This window comes from Pantherophis guttatus, chromosome 6 (genome assembly GCF_059756535.1).
Source record: "Pantherophis guttatus breed Tessera chromosome 6, ASM5975653v1, whole genome shotgun sequence".
NCBI classification, from domain to species: Eukaryota; Metazoa; Chordata; class Lepidosauria; order Squamata; family Colubridae; genus Pantherophis; species Pantherophis guttatus.
Window position 1 is genome coordinate 41,389,458 of NC_142068.1, and position 15,420 is coordinate 41,404,877.

The 15,420-nt window shown below is 39.1% G+C and overlaps 1 protein-coding gene across 8 annotated transcripts in view; it reads left to right on the plus strand.

Annotated features, from left to right (window-relative positions):
• DGKG (diacylglycerol kinase gamma) overlaps positions 1-15,420 on the plus strand; it is a 150,873-nt gene that overhangs the window by 105,524 nt on the left and 29,929 nt on the right. For all 8 annotated transcript variants that reach the window (XM_087872131.1, XM_087872132.1, XM_034439621.3 and 5 more), the window contains 8 exons: positions 615-731; positions 2,623-2,721; positions 4,482-4,598; positions 5,790-5,863; positions 8,200-8,274; positions 9,104-9,189; positions 10,503-10,592; positions 13,019-13,179. In XM_087872131.1, the coding sequence (XP_087728257.1) occupies positions 615-731; positions 2,623-2,721; positions 4,482-4,598; positions 5,790-5,863; positions 8,200-8,274; positions 9,104-9,189; positions 10,503-10,592; positions 13,019-13,179 (819 nt within the window). The remainder of the gene's footprint in view (positions 1-614; positions 732-2,622; positions 2,722-4,481; positions 4,599-5,789; positions 5,864-8,199; positions 8,275-9,103; positions 9,190-10,502; positions 10,593-13,018; positions 13,180-15,420) is intronic.

Consider the following 15,420-nt stretch of genomic DNA (forward strand, 5'->3'; position numbering starts at 1 on the left):
CAAGTTCAATTTTTGCCTGCAACGGCCTCCTGCGGCCATTTGACAGAGAAAACAGGCTTCCAAGCTCTGTTTTTAGCTGAGACAGCCTCCGGCAACCCTCTGCCAGTGAAAACAGAGCTCGGGTGGGCCACACACACAAGCTCTATTTTCACTGGCAGAGGCACCATGGGCCGGTCCTTTGCTGTTTCCAGGGCAGCCCAACGGGCCAGATCTAAGCACCTTGCGGCCCACATCAAAGCACCCTGTGGGCAGAATCCAGCCCGTGGACCTTGAGTTTGATACCCCTGTACCAGAGAAATTAAAACTGCTGAAATTGTAACTGATTGTAACCAACAATCTGGATTCTCATTTTACTGACCTTTGAAGGATGGAAGGTTGAATCAACCTTGAGTCCTATCAGGATCGAACTCCAGGCTATGGACAGAGTTTGTCTGTAATGCTGCATTCTAACCACTATGTCACTAGGGCTCTGATATAAATGTATAGAAATATCTGATAATCAGAGAAACGATTCCCTAAACTGAAGTTGGAGACAGTTCCTGTAGTAGGAACTTCCCTAAATTTGCACTATCCTCCCTTTCTACCAAGCTAGTTGAACAATTTTGCATTTCTAGGTTATGCAGCACACATGGATTGAGGGCAATTCCCCAGCCAAGTGTGATCGATGTCATAAAAGCATCAAATGCTACCAGGGAATTACCGGACTACATTGTGCATGGTGCCAAATCACAGTGAGTACGTGAAGAGAATGTGGTCTTTTTATTTTTAACCAAAAATTACGGAAATCTACTTTAGTCAAGACAGATTGTTACACATTTAAATTAATAAATTTTGTGACATGTTTGTAAGAAATAAAGGTTCGTCTTCCCTTACCACTGTAGTTATCCCTCCTAATCTCAAAAATAGCCATTATTCAGTAAATTATAGAGAAACCATAAATGCTAAAAATATTGCAGCTCAGCAGTTCATGCCACTATACATTGCCTCTTTTATAACCCTGATTCTGACATATATGAAGTAAATCTTTGTGAAAAGGGAGGTCCACAATGTATTTTTAGAAGGCTTCAGAGACAAAATTGGCTTTCTCAAGGAACACATCCAAGATTGGATGATAAAAATAATATTACCCACTTTGCAACTATTGTGAACTATTGTAAGCACCTCTGTGGTACAAAAATAAAACTCATAGGATGCATTGCTTTTTTATATTTGGAGGCATTTTATTTTTATTGTTATGTGTGGTGAATGGTACTCTTAAGATAGGTATAGAAGTTTACCAGACCTGCAGATATTAAGGCAGGAAGAATAGAGCTGTTTAAAAACATTATTTTATTAATGTTTTAATTTAAACTCTTCTCTTTTTCCAAAGAACTCAAAGCAGTTCTTTGAAGAAACAGCAACAATTTCACAGAATTACAAGCTGTTTACAACAGAAAAGCATAACCTTCCACAGCTCCTCCTAAAAATTAGCAGCAAATTGTAATTTTTAATGTGATAGAGGAGGATACACTGCTGGACAGTTGTAGCTTCCAAGTAATCTGAAAGGCCAACCTATGTAAAACGTATTGACCATGATCAAGGTCTTCCAGTCCAGAAATGAACACAGTTGATGCACAACATGGCTCTATGCAAAGGTCTCCCTGAGCAGGAACAATGATACCAGGAAAATCTCACAAATAGTGCACTAGCTAAATCTGAGGAAGTGTTTTGCCCCAGCTATGGATCCCAAAGAACACAGCACACACAAAGTTTGTACAAAACTTAATTTACTAAAATAACTCAGTCTTTTTCAAAACAAAGGCTGTTAATAAACTTTCTTAACAGCCTACGAGAAACCAAAGATAAAGTAATCACAATCTTACTAAGGTTGGCAGAAAGCCCAGAAGCAATTTGCAGAGAATCCAGACGCGAAGCAGAGTGAACTAAAGTTGTTCCCTACAAATTGCTTCAGTCGGCGTTCCTCCTTAATAGGCTAAGGGAGTGGCCAATTAGCCCCAAGCCTTATTCTCAAGGAGATCTCCTCCTGAGGAGCCACTTCTGCCTTTTGGTCGCTCTGCGCACCCGTGCATCGAGAACAGGCTCCTCCTCTTCATCTTCTTCACTTAAAGGAGCTTCTGGAGGTTCTGAAGGCCCTGGCTGAATCCCTGCCTCTGGCACCACATCTTCTCCATCCTCCTCATTGTCTGACTCTGGTGCCAGATACACAGGCTGCTGTTGCAACACCATGATAAATCACCAGGGACCAAAAGCATAGAGCCACTCCATCTTGCCAGGTTTGGGCTGTGGGGTCTTCCCGATCTAGGCACTCACACCTCCAGACATTTGTTCCGTACAACAATATCTGCCAAGCCAAGGCTAGAGATGTATAACTGTATCATTTCCCCTCTGCATTTTGGTATAAAAAGTATCACTATTTTCTCATGACCGTTCTCCTTAAAGAATTAACTCTCCCAATAGAAAGCAGTGGCTAAAAGCCATCTTATCAAAGAAACTTCAGGTGCTTTGCTAATCTGATTTTATAATTTTCTTGATCAAGTAAAGGAAAAATTTAGAGGATCAAATGGCTAAGGATGGAAGCAGGAAAGTAAACATTGGTACATGCTGTTTTCTCTCTTTTTAAAGCTTCACAACAAATGTGCCTCACATGTGAAACCTGAATGTGATGGTGGGCATCTAAAAGACCACATCTTGCTGCCTTCCCAGATCTGCCCAGTTGTTCTGGTAAATGAGTCTGCTTGGCACACATCAAATAATGTTTTAATGAGTGGTATTTTGTTGTTGGTTAAGACAACTGGATAATATAGTCTCATGATCCAAATGATTTTATCCACGCTGATTTGGTTAATTAGATTAGCCATTCCAAACCTGGTATTCCCCAGTGTATTGGGGAATATACCCTGTGTATTGGGTATTGAACTGTGTAACCATAGTTCCCCACAATCTTGCCCACCATGGTCTCAAGCTGGGAAAAGTGCACTAAGGTTCTCATAATAACTACACTGATGGTTCCCAGGACATATGTGGATGTCACAAGTATGAATGGCAGTGTGGAGGGGGGTGTTATAGATTAATCACCTTTGATTTTTAAATGAAATAAATCTATGTTAAAGCTTTTATCTCTTTTCATCTATTTACAAGGTCCAAATTTAATTATTATTCAATCATGTCATTATACAATGGGGCGGGGGGAATCCTGGATTTTTGATCTAGAGTCTTCTGTCTGTCTACTGTATCTGACTATCACTAATGAACAAAATTTTTAAATGGATTAAATAAAAATTATTATGTGTCAACAACATATATCAGAACTTAAATATTAAAAATGGAGTAAATTGAATGTATCAAACCAATGCAGAATACATTAAGTAATATTTTTCACAAAGAGTCCCTCTTTATGTGGAGAAACTCTAAATATATAAACCAATACGGAACATTTAGGGACATGGTGGCTCAGTAGCTAAGACACTGAGCTTGTCAATCGAAAGTTCAACGGTTCGAATCCCTAGTGCCGCGTAACGGGGTGAGCTTCCGTTACTTGTCCCAGCTTCTGCCAGCCTAGCAGTTCAAAAGCACATAAAAAATGCAAGTAGAAAAGTAGAGACCACCTTTGGTGGGAAGGTAATAGCGTTCCGTGCACCTTTGGCATTTAGTCATGCTGGCCACATGACCAGTGAGATTTCTTCAGACAGCGCTAGCTCTTTGGCATTGAAATGGAGATGAGCACCGCCCCCTAGAGTTGGGAACGACTAGCACATATGTACGAGGGGAACCTTTACCTTTACCTTTACTTTATGGAGCATTTATGCCTGTTATATAACAGAGGACTGTTTCCTCTCAAGCCGAAGGTACATAGGTATAATAGAGTAAAGCTAACCATGGCCCACAACTTTGTTGAGTATACATTAGTGAAAGAAAGTCAAATGAATGTTAAGAAAAGAAAAAAACAAAGTGAATAAAGGGTTGAAGTAACTCTCTTAATTTGGAAATATTAGACAAAAGGCCAGTAAAAGGGACCACGATGTACAGAATGATTCTACAGAGAAAACGGATAATAAGATTAGATAATTCAATGGAGATCTTTCCATAGTTATTAATCATGATGGCTTTATGCCTTTTCCAAGATCAGCGACATCATGCCTCAATTAAATCTTGTTTGTGGGAATTTTATGGTTACTGCTATGCAGAAGCTACTTTTGGGGTGATATTTTCAGAATTTAATTATAATTTGTAGCAAAATTGCTAGGTTATCCAAGATTATTTGGAATTTATAAAATGCATGTCCTTTACCAAATGATAAGTTTTGCACTGTTTGATAGGCAGCATTTTAGTACCCACGTGTTATACAATATCCTTAGTCTTTTGTGGTCTTATTATATATATTTTTATACTTAGAATTCCATCATTTCCTCTCTGTTTATGTCATTAGTACTTCTTTGCTATCTATTTTTAAATGTCCATATCCATCTTTGACTCTTCAAAAGGATAGGCAATCCCACTCACGAAGATCAGAGAGTGAATCACCATCCAGTACCACCCCCGAGGATACAAACATGATCTTCAAATACAATACTACCACAGTGGATGGACATGGACTGCAGGTGGGTAGCTGATAACATCTTTTCTCCCTTGTACACATATAGGTGTATGTATCCATGGAGAAGTACTTTCATCATTGTGAGCAATAGTAGGCCACTTTGGAGAAAAATATACCAGAACACAGTGTCAATATATTAGTCCTTTAGCCTGCTTATAAACCACTCTGAGACTAGATAGTCCCAAAGCATTTCATGGCCAGAAAAAAATAATAACAAGCCATCGTTCCCTTCTCCATTTCCATATAAAAAGTCAAATAGACTGGAAGTTGCATATTTCTTTGCATTGACATTGGAACAGGTTTTGGGGGTTTTTTGCGTTCCTGAAGGCAATTTGATAATTTACATCCATGTTTCCCCATGCATGATTGGGGAGTTCTGGGATTTGAAGTCCACGTATCTTAAAGTTGCTGAGATTGAGAAATGCTGGTTAAGGGACAAAAGGAAAACTACATGCCTTATTGCATTTTTTTCTAACATCTTGCTTCCACCTTCCAGCATCTGTTTTTTGAGGTACATACCTCATTCTGCCTAATGGAAGACATTATCCCACTCCAGGAATTATGGCTATGTTAAACTATGCATGTGTTAATAGCAGAACATCCATCCCCATAGAATTTCCTCTAATTTAGAATTCAGCATGTCTTCTCTTTGAAAAAAAGATTATAATGATATAGAATCAATGCTTGCAAATGTTTGATTAGGCTATTATCTGTCATGCCCTTAAGAATTCAATCACTTGATGTGTATCAAAAATGTGCAGAAGGTCACAAGACTCCTAAATAAATATATCCATTTATTGGTCTGTGTCCAATATACAATTTGTGGCCCAGTGCCTAGCAAGATAATATGCAGAAAAGATGCAAAGAGTAGCAGAGTTTGGAGGATCCTAATGTTTCTCCATAGCATTAAATCCTCTTTACCCAACATCTTTCTAGTTCAGGAGTGGGCAATTATGGCCCCTTTACAACTTGTGGACTTCATTTTCCAGAATTCCTGTGCCAGCATGGTTGGCTCAGGAATTCTGGGAGTTAAAGTCCTCAAGTCGTAAAGGGGATGTATTTGCCAACCCCTATTCTAGTTAGTTGTTTTGCTTCACCTGTAACTCTGCCACATCACTTATTTTTCCTCCTTTCTGCACAATGTTTGCATGTTGTGCAAGGAGTCTACTTGTTTGATATCCCTGTTGGTTTTCAGATCATGCCTAAGCCAGGAACCCACCCATTGCTGGTATTTGTGAACCCCAAGAGTGGAGGAAGGCAAGGAGAAAGGTATGTTTCCCCCTTCTTTTGGAAAATTGTACATTTCCAAGATTTAAGATTGTGATGCAATAAATGCACCAATAAATTGTTGTAGACAAATAAATATTTTTCAAGCAAATGTTTTATAGCAGATTTTCCCTTGGATTCAAACTGTAATGTTACTTATAAAATGTAGTTATGATTCCAGGTATTTTTATCATTACTCTTAAAAGTGTAAGAGCTCTTACAAGGAGTCCTGGTGGCTCAGTGGTCAGAATGCAGTATTGTAGGCAAACTCTGCCCACAGCCTGGAGTTAGATCCTGACAGGGCTCAAAATTGACTGAGCCTTCCATCCTTCAGAGATTGGTAAAATGAGGACCCAGATTGTTGAGGATAATATGCTGATGTAAACTGCCCAGAGATTGGGCAGTTTACAAGATATATTGATATCGTTTCCTGATTGCTTATTTGTACCCTATGACTATCATTAAGTGTTGTACCTTATGATTCTTGACGAATGTATCTTTTCTTTTATGTACACTGAGAGCATATGCACCAAGACAAATTCCTTGTGTGTCCAATCACACTTGGCCAATAAAAAATTCTATTCTGTTCTGCTCTGTTCAAAGCACTATGGAATGGTATAAAGCACTATGGGATGGTATAAAGGTATAAGTGCTATTGCTAAATCCTATAAGCTTCTGTGGATGTCCTGAAGCAGGAAACTGCTATAGCTTAGCATCAGAATATCAATTTTGAATACAGAATCCAGATTAAATAATTTGCATTTTCAGATAATAGTAAGACAGACTCCAAAGTGGAACTCTGGAGAGCTGCTGCCAGTCAATGTAAAATGTTGGTAAAAAATTGATGAACGTCTAGATGGTTGACCAGGCTAGTTGAGATTATTGGAAGTTGTAGTTCAACATCACCTGGAATTATAAAATTGTAAAACTGGAAGGAGCCATTAAGTGCAATTCCCTGTTCAAATGAAAATGGAGGTATCCAAAATAGGTGGCTGCCAAGCCATTACTTGAACAAATCTAGCAAAGGGAAGCATACTATCTTCCTTGCTAATTGATTCCATTGACAATCAGCCCTTCCTGTTACGAAGCTTCTCTTAACACTCAAGTGGAATCTACTTTTATATAATTAAAGGCTACAGGATGTTTTCCTGTTGTACGCATTTCCAAAAAACAAATCTTCACTTTTTTCTGTAAATCTGAAAGCATTATCATGCTTTCCCATTGCCTCCATTCATCTTTTCTTAAGTCCTTGAAGTCCACTTCCCTCAGCCTCTTCTAGGACTTCATAACCTCCTTTCCTAACCTCAATTGATTCTGTATGTTAGGGTGTGTGTAAAAAGTATTTGTTGCTTGTGCAACGAGCAGAGCAGAAACACACAGGGAAGGAGATAAACGTGCAGCTCGTGTGAGAAAAATACTTTATATACAAGATAATAAGTAGTCTCGGTGTAGGTAAAACAGTCCAAGGTCATAAACAGTAATATCAGTCCAGTAAGTATCTTCCCTTACCAAAGCAAACAGACTTTAGTAACTCTCGGTATACAGTACCATATAACAATCCAGTCTAACACCAATCAGCAGAAAGACGCAGGAAGTAACAGGAGCAATCAGGAACAAAGAACGCTTCTCTGCGCTGCTTATTTATGCACTGTAGCCTAATTACAGGGTTCAGCAAACCCTGATTACATGGCTCAGTTGTTTCTTAAAGAAACAGATATATTGCCTGACCAACAAGTTAGGAGTAAGCTATAAGCTGAACCTAACACTGTACATAGCTTTTTTTGATGCCATATCTATAAATCAGACTTACTGGCATGTATTCTTCCTTGATGACTGTCCCCCTTTTTTATGTGGTTCTTTTATTTACAGATTTTTCCCTAAAGATTGTTTTTTGTTTCTTTGTTTGTGCAACCAGGTGGGCTTCTTTTGCTGTGTTCCACTTTTTTTCCTTTTAATTATGTTTTGGGGGGGGAGGGAATCCTGTTCTTAGTGACTCCTGTTTTAGGAATTCCCACCCAATCTTTGAATAATTTTCACTATCGTGTTTCTTGCCACGGAATCCTACTTTTCATTGACTGAATTTATTAATTTCCGTTCCCATTAAAATCAGTTACATTACATAGTCCATTAGTAGGTCATTTTCTCCCATGTTCTTGCTTACTTCCACTTCCTCAACGTAATTATTGTACGGTAGTTACTCTCACAGCAAATGTAGCTGATGCTTGGGTGTTCTTTTCCACTATTAGAAGAAAAAACTGATCGGCAAAACAATGCAAAAAATAATAATTTGCCTTGACTCTCCATTTTACAGCTGTTATTCTTATTTTTCTTTCTTTTAGGGTACATAGGAAATTCCATTACATACTCAATCCCAGACAAGTTTACAATCTGGATCGTGGAGGACCTAATCCTGGGTATTGAAGTTCAAAATGTGGCCTATTTCACATATTTGTTTGTTTGTTTATCATAATCTTTGGTCCTCCTTCTTACTATTACTTGCTTCCTTTGTGTTGTCTCTGATCTATTCTTCTTATCACTTCACTTCTTTTTCCTCTTTGCTTCTTTCCTCAGTTCAATTTCCTTCATTTCCTCCTCCTTCCCTACCCAAAAGCTTGTTAATATGCCTTAGATTGAGAAGCTCAGCTGACTGGTGGTTCTTTAAAGTATGTATATGCTGAGTTGTATTATATTTGCTTACATTTGTGTTATTGAGTCCACTGGGTCTCTATAAATTAATGAAACAATACATGTGAATGCTTCATTGCAATACAAAGGATCAAAGCAGCAAATGCTATTTGCAGCTGAGATTATTTAGTGCATTATTGTTAATGGAATTATATCTAAAATTTACATTACATTACATAAGAAAAGATAGAAAAGAGATCTCGTCCATGAAGTATAGATTGGACTCCAAATTGCATGATTTCTTTGTCAACTAGATTGCACTTAATCATTCACTTGTTGAGTTGAGAATAGCAAAATATTATCTCAGTTTTTAATCATGAAGAACACAACTAATATGATTTTTTGTATGTTCATTTCTGTACACTATTGCAGAATTTGAAAAACAACCATCTAAGTCAGACCTTCCTCAGTCATATACCCTCCAGATATTTGAGATTATAAATTCCAGAATGCACTTGGAAGGTTGGGGAGAATGTAACATTTTTCATATTGTACAATAAGCATTCGTTTCTAAACTACTTCCTTTTTTTTTTTTTTTTGCCTTTTCTTTTTTCTTAGATTAAATTTTTTCTGTGATACCCCAGACTTTCGTATTTTGGCTTGTGGAGGGGATGGGACAGTTGGATGGATCCTGGACTGCATAGGTAAATTAGGATCTGTCAATAGTTGATAAATGAAATTATCACTAGAAGCATGGGTCAGGTCTAGGGTCACGGCTAAGAGAAGGGAAGGAGAGGCTGAGGTTGTTCTTTCTCATGAATATATGTATATCTCTGTCTGGTATAACAAAAGAAACTGTGAATTAAGGAACTCTGACAAGAAAGGCAGATACTTAGCTTAATGTATAGTTTGCATCCTTATCATTACCATCCACTTCTTCATAGTTGTTAGGACTTTCTGATAAGGAGCTACAGTTCTACAGATTAAAATCAACAAGCACAGTTTAGATAAAAAGAGGAAGCCTAGGTTTTAACCTTTCTATGAGGAGCAGAGAAGGTGGCTATTTACACAACTCGTAATTGATTATATTAACATTCATTGTTCACAATTTAATTTGTAGTATACCACCAGTGTGGTGGTGTCACCTCCTCTCCCCTGCTCTTTCGATATTGGCTATAGCTGTACATTCTGGCCATCGCATTGAACTTAATAAAGGCTCAAGAAGGACCTGTGGAAAGTAACTTAGCTACTATTTTGCTTTTGGCCACTCATGGTAAGATTTAATCCCGTCTCTCAGAGACTCTACATTTTTGAAAGATGTCATACCATGGCAATCTTTGTGCCTATCTAGTAACAAAAAATGCACTCCCTTAAAGATGGGGAGAAATCTTGTTGAGGGCAATATGATGACATTTGTAAACCGCTTAGAGAGAGCTATAAAGCACTGTGGAGCAGTATATAAATCTAAGTGTTCTTGCTCTTGATTAAACTGTGGGGGTGGGGTTGATGCAGATGTAGAGGTAAGGTTCATCATAATTATACTATACGAATCCCCAACTCCTTCCTCCCCCTCCACCATTTCTTCCACTAATAGTGGATTCCCATTAGGGGCGGGTTCCAAATCCCATCGCTACCGGTTCGCTCATGCGTGCGCACGTTTTTGCGCATGCACAGAAGCATCCAGGTGGGTGGGCAGAGCCTCCTGCCACCGCCACTACCGGTTCGCTCGATCCGGTGTGAACCGGTAGCAACCCACCACTGATTCCCATCCACTGCATCTATCACATTGAGGCCAAGTCTTCTAGCCAACTTGCTTCAGGTACATCATGTACTCTCCCTACCGTTGTTGTTGTTTTTATTTTTAGCCGGTGAACACAATTCAAGTAAATTCTATCTCTTCGGGAGTTGTTAAGCTTTACTACTCCTGTGAGTTCTCCTCTGGCAGATGTTGCAAAAGAAGGTCATCATACCCAAAGGCCTATCTGTGGGCCTCTGATGGTTGATTATTTCTTTGCAGATAAAATGAACTTAGCAAAGCACCCTCCTGTGGCCATCCTGCCATTGGGAACAGGGAATGATCTTGCCCGCTGCCTCCGATGGGGAGGAGGTAAGTCTCTCAAGTCAGCCCAATGTTTTGGTTTGTTCACTATGATTTCATGTCATGGCTTGTCAATGATTCCTCTTGCTAGCAGTCCCATGTGTTGTTGAAACCTGTAGCTGTTTTTAATGCCACTAGCCATTTTCCATGCTTTGCTGCTATTATGAATACGGGGAAATTTCATGGCAAGGTAAAGGAAAGGTAGCTTCACTTCACCATTCAGAAGATAAATGGAGAAAATTAAACATGTTCCCACAATTGAACACAAGGAGCCAATCAGTTTTCCTTCTCCGATGGGTATGTAAACAGAGGAGAGAGAGCAGGCATTCTTTTGTTTTTGGTTTTTGCACTTCTCCTTTGATGCCAGCTAATTGCATAGGAAGACAAAGGTTCCAGTTTTGGCAGCTACAGGAAAGGAACTAATGAATCTGGATGAAAAACTAGACTAGCAAAACTGGTTGTAATATAGATCTGTTGCATTTTGTGGATTGGGATGTGGGCTGTGTGAACTTTACGACGTATATGTGTGAGGGATCCTGGAGTTTAGAGAACATCTATTTCCTGGGGTAGCAGGAACTGAGATCAACTTATTTAAGAGATGTTTGTTCACTTTTCTTCAATTTCTTCTCTTTTCCATTTGCAACGTACATTTCTGATCTTGTTTTATAAAATACAGATTTAAATTCTTAATGACCAGTAGTACTGATTCTGGAAAAAAATCTAAGCTTTGCATACACTTTCCTATCAGGTCACAGTACTAAAAGAAGAGGGTCACCACTCACCACCTTTCTTGTAAAACAATGGTAGAATGGGTTTTTTAAGTGACTGGTGCAGTGGTGTGATGGAACTGGCTTGTACTAGTTCACAACAGCTGATTATTAAATTTTCTGGAATTTTATGAGCCAGTTGAATACAGATATGAGCTACGATGCTTAGGGTAGGGTGCAGAGTAGTGGCAGTAATACAGCTGGGATTTTTGATTGTTATACATTTATCAGTACACCAATGGGCTATCACAACTAACACAGTAGTGGGTTGCTCCCAGTTCGCACCGGTTCGCAAGAACCAGTAGTAAAAAATTTTAGTAGTTCGGAAAACGGGTAATAACATTGGCTGGCCACGCCCCTGAACTGGTCCCCAGCCCGGTCGCCGGTTGCTTACCCTGCCCACCTCATCAGAGGCTTTTTTTTTTTAACTTTTAAAAGCATTTTTTCTACAACCTCTTCGGCTGAAAAAATGCTTTTAAAAGTTAAAAAAAAAGCCTCTGATGATCGCACGGCTCAGTGGGATCTTCAGAGGCTTCTAAAAGCATGTTTTCCTGTAACCTCTCCAGCCGAGGAGGTTGTAGGAAAAAAAATTCCTTTAAAAGCCTCTGGCGATCCCAGCAGATTTGCCTGATCATCAGAAGCTTCTAAAAGCATGTTTTCCTGTAATCTCTCCAGCCAAGGAGGTTGTAGGGGGAAAAAACCCTTTAAAGGCCTCTGGAAATCCCAGATGAATTGCCTGATCATCAGAGGCTTCTAAAAGCATTTTTTTCTGCAACCTCTTAAGGTTGTAGAAATAATGCTTTTAAAAGTTTTTTTAAAAAAAAGTTGGCCACGCCTACCCAGTCACATTACCCCCCAAGCCACACCCACAAATAAGCCATGCCCACAGAACCAGTAGTAAAAAAATTTAGAACCCACCCCTGAACTAACATACTGAGTTGGCTCTCCCCTGTGAGACAAGATATGGACACCTTGGTGGAAATGAGTGTATGCCCTGTGTGCATGCACACCCTATTGAAGTACCATTGGAGGCTCTTCACAATCGCTCTTGATCTCCATAGAATAGAATAGAATAACAGAGTTGGAAGGGACCTTGGAAGTCTTCTAGTCCAACCCCCTGCTTAGGCAGGAAACCCTACACCACTTCAGACAAATGCATCCATGATGTGCATTTCTATTTAAAATACATATCCCATGCAGAAATCCCATAATATCCACCATGCAGCCAGCAGCTACTGTATAGCCAACCAATAACTCTATTACCCACAAAATACTGCTTCAGAGTTGCAATCTGAACTATTCTACAATTTAATATTATTATTAGGGCTGGGATTTTAATTGGTCCTTATATGGAATGCACATTGGTTGCTGGCCAAGAGACCGATACTGATATTTTTGCCACCAGCAATTAATTTAGAGTTTGGGATGGAATACAAGGCCTCAGACATCAGCTCCAAATCCCGTTATATTTTTGAGGAGGCTTATGCTACATCAGATTGGTCTCTCCTTTGAATTATACATCATCTGCATTTCTTTTCTGGCTATATATTCCGTACAGCCTGTCACTGCCTGGCCTCCTTTTACTCTATTGCCCCATTAATGCTTGGCAAATTCCACCATAACATTCTGTTCCTCATCACCTGTCAATTTTTATTTTTCTATTCCAAGGCTATGAAGGAGGCAACCTAATAAAAATACTTAAAGATATTGAGCACAGTACTGAGGTAATGCTGGACCGATGGCAAATTGATGTCATTCCCAATGACAAAGAGGAGAATGGAGATCCAGTCCCATTCAGCATCATCAACAACTATTTCTCCATAGGAGTAGTAAGCAATCTGTGTTATCATGTGGCTTTCTGTATTCATGTGGCTTTCCAAATATTTAGGGTTACAATCCTGTCATCTTTTACCATGCTGATAAATTTTAAGTCTCAACTGTTTCATTTTTTCCCTTTATACTATTCCCAATGCATTGGAGTATCAAGGTCATTAATAAGAACATCATTAATTATGGAAGGACTGCAGTAGAGAATTGATTTGGGAAGCAAAGGGAGGTATAATAGAAGGATCATTTCCACAGTGTATGCTCTTCAGAAGTTTGTGGCATGGCATTCTGCCTGTTTGCTTATGACTATTTTTCGCCAAAATCATTATAGAATAATAAAGCAAATAATAACATCATACAGAGTATATCAGTGACAGCAACATGCCAAATGACACAAGAGGAGAGTTCACCCAAACCTCTGGATAAACAGTTTGGCCTTTAGATGAATTCCATAACTGGAGCACTTGAGACTAAAGGTGTGATAAATGCATATTCTTCAAAAGAGCTTCTTTATTTGATGTTAGTTTCTGGACAAATACATTTGAGGAAGATGAGAAATAAGATACCAACAAGGACCTGAGCCATGTAGCTTGAATTTTTCTTGCTAGCATAGAAGCTGCCAGTTCTGCTCCTTCAAAACTGATATACAGTAATGTTTCTATGGTAGGTTGTACAGTGTTCAGATCTGAAGCAGGAAAGGTATTGCAGCTCCAACATGTTCTTCCACTTTATCAGCAACTCCTTAAATAAACTATACTATTTCCTGGATTCACGGGGTACCTCTGCAGAGTCAGGAAAATACTTAAAATAACAGAGTTGGAAGGGACTTTGGAGGTCTTCTAGTTTAATCCCCTGCTCAGGCAGAAAACCCTATACCATTTCTGACAAATGGTTGTCCAATCTCTTCTTAAAAACTTCCAGTGTTGGAGCATTCACAACTTCTGGAGGCAAGTTATTCCAATGATTAATTGTTCTAACTGTCACAAGAAACTGTCATTTCTTCTTAGTTCTAGATTGATTCTCTCCTTGATTAGTTTCCACCCATCGCTTCTTGTTCTACCCTCAGGTGCTTTGGAGAATAGCTTGACTACCTCTTCTTTGTGGCAACCCTTGAGATATTGAAACACTGCTATCATGTCACCTCTAGTCCCTCTTTTCATTAAATTAGACATACCCAATTCCAGCAACCATTATTTATATATTTTGATGATGATCCAAAGAGCCGAGGTGGCACAGTGGTTACAGTGCAGTACTGCAGGCTACGTCAGCTGACTGCTAGCTGCAGTTCGGCAGTTCAAATCTCACTGGCTCAAGGTTGACTCAGCCTTCCATCCTGTCCAAGGTGGCTAAAATGAGAACCCAGATTGTTGGGGTCAATATGTTGACTCTGTAAACAGCTTAGACAGGGCTGTAAAAGCACTATGAAGTGGTATATAAGTGCTATTGCTATTGCTATCTGGAGGAGAAGTGGTGACAGTACTGCCTCAAGAAAAAACCTGCTTTGGTTCAGAAGACATTATGGAGGCAGCAATAGGATGAAACTCATTTTTCCTGTCCTATAGACATTTCTTTGCCTTTTTAACTCAAACATATATTCCCCTGAACTTACATGGCTACCATACAAGTCCAGAAAAAGCTGCAGACATTAGCATGTTTTCCTTTTTTTTTTTTCTGATTTGCCACTTTCCCTGAAGTTGCCAGTTTCAATCATAGTTGCCGAGCAATTAGTTTCAGTTCTCCTGATCCACAGGACCTAGTAGTTTCACAATTTCACTCCTGCCAGCTTCTCTATTGACTTTGCTGGTTGGAAGTTGGCCAGGAGGGTTGCAAATGGTGATCATGTGATCATAGGACACTGCAACTATCATAATTGTAATCTGCTTGCCAAAAGCGTGAATTGCAACTTCAGGAAAGTTGTAATGGCCACAATGTCAAGGATGTATTTATTTAGTGTTGCTCAAAAAGCATCTTTGACCACTACCAACCTTTTTATAGGCTAGCAGCAATCAGAAAGAATAAATATTTCAGAATGAAAATACTCCTTTCCATGCTAATAGGGCAGAGTGTGAAGGCGCATGTCTTTAATTATGTGTTATTTTCTGCCCTATTAGCCGAGCACATCTGTCCAGTTGAATATGCTCTCCTGCTATACTAGTAGCCTTACATAACTGCATGTATAGCCTTTTAATAACCTTTTATATAATTATATTTTAACTACTTTGCCATTTTGTCCTATTAAACAT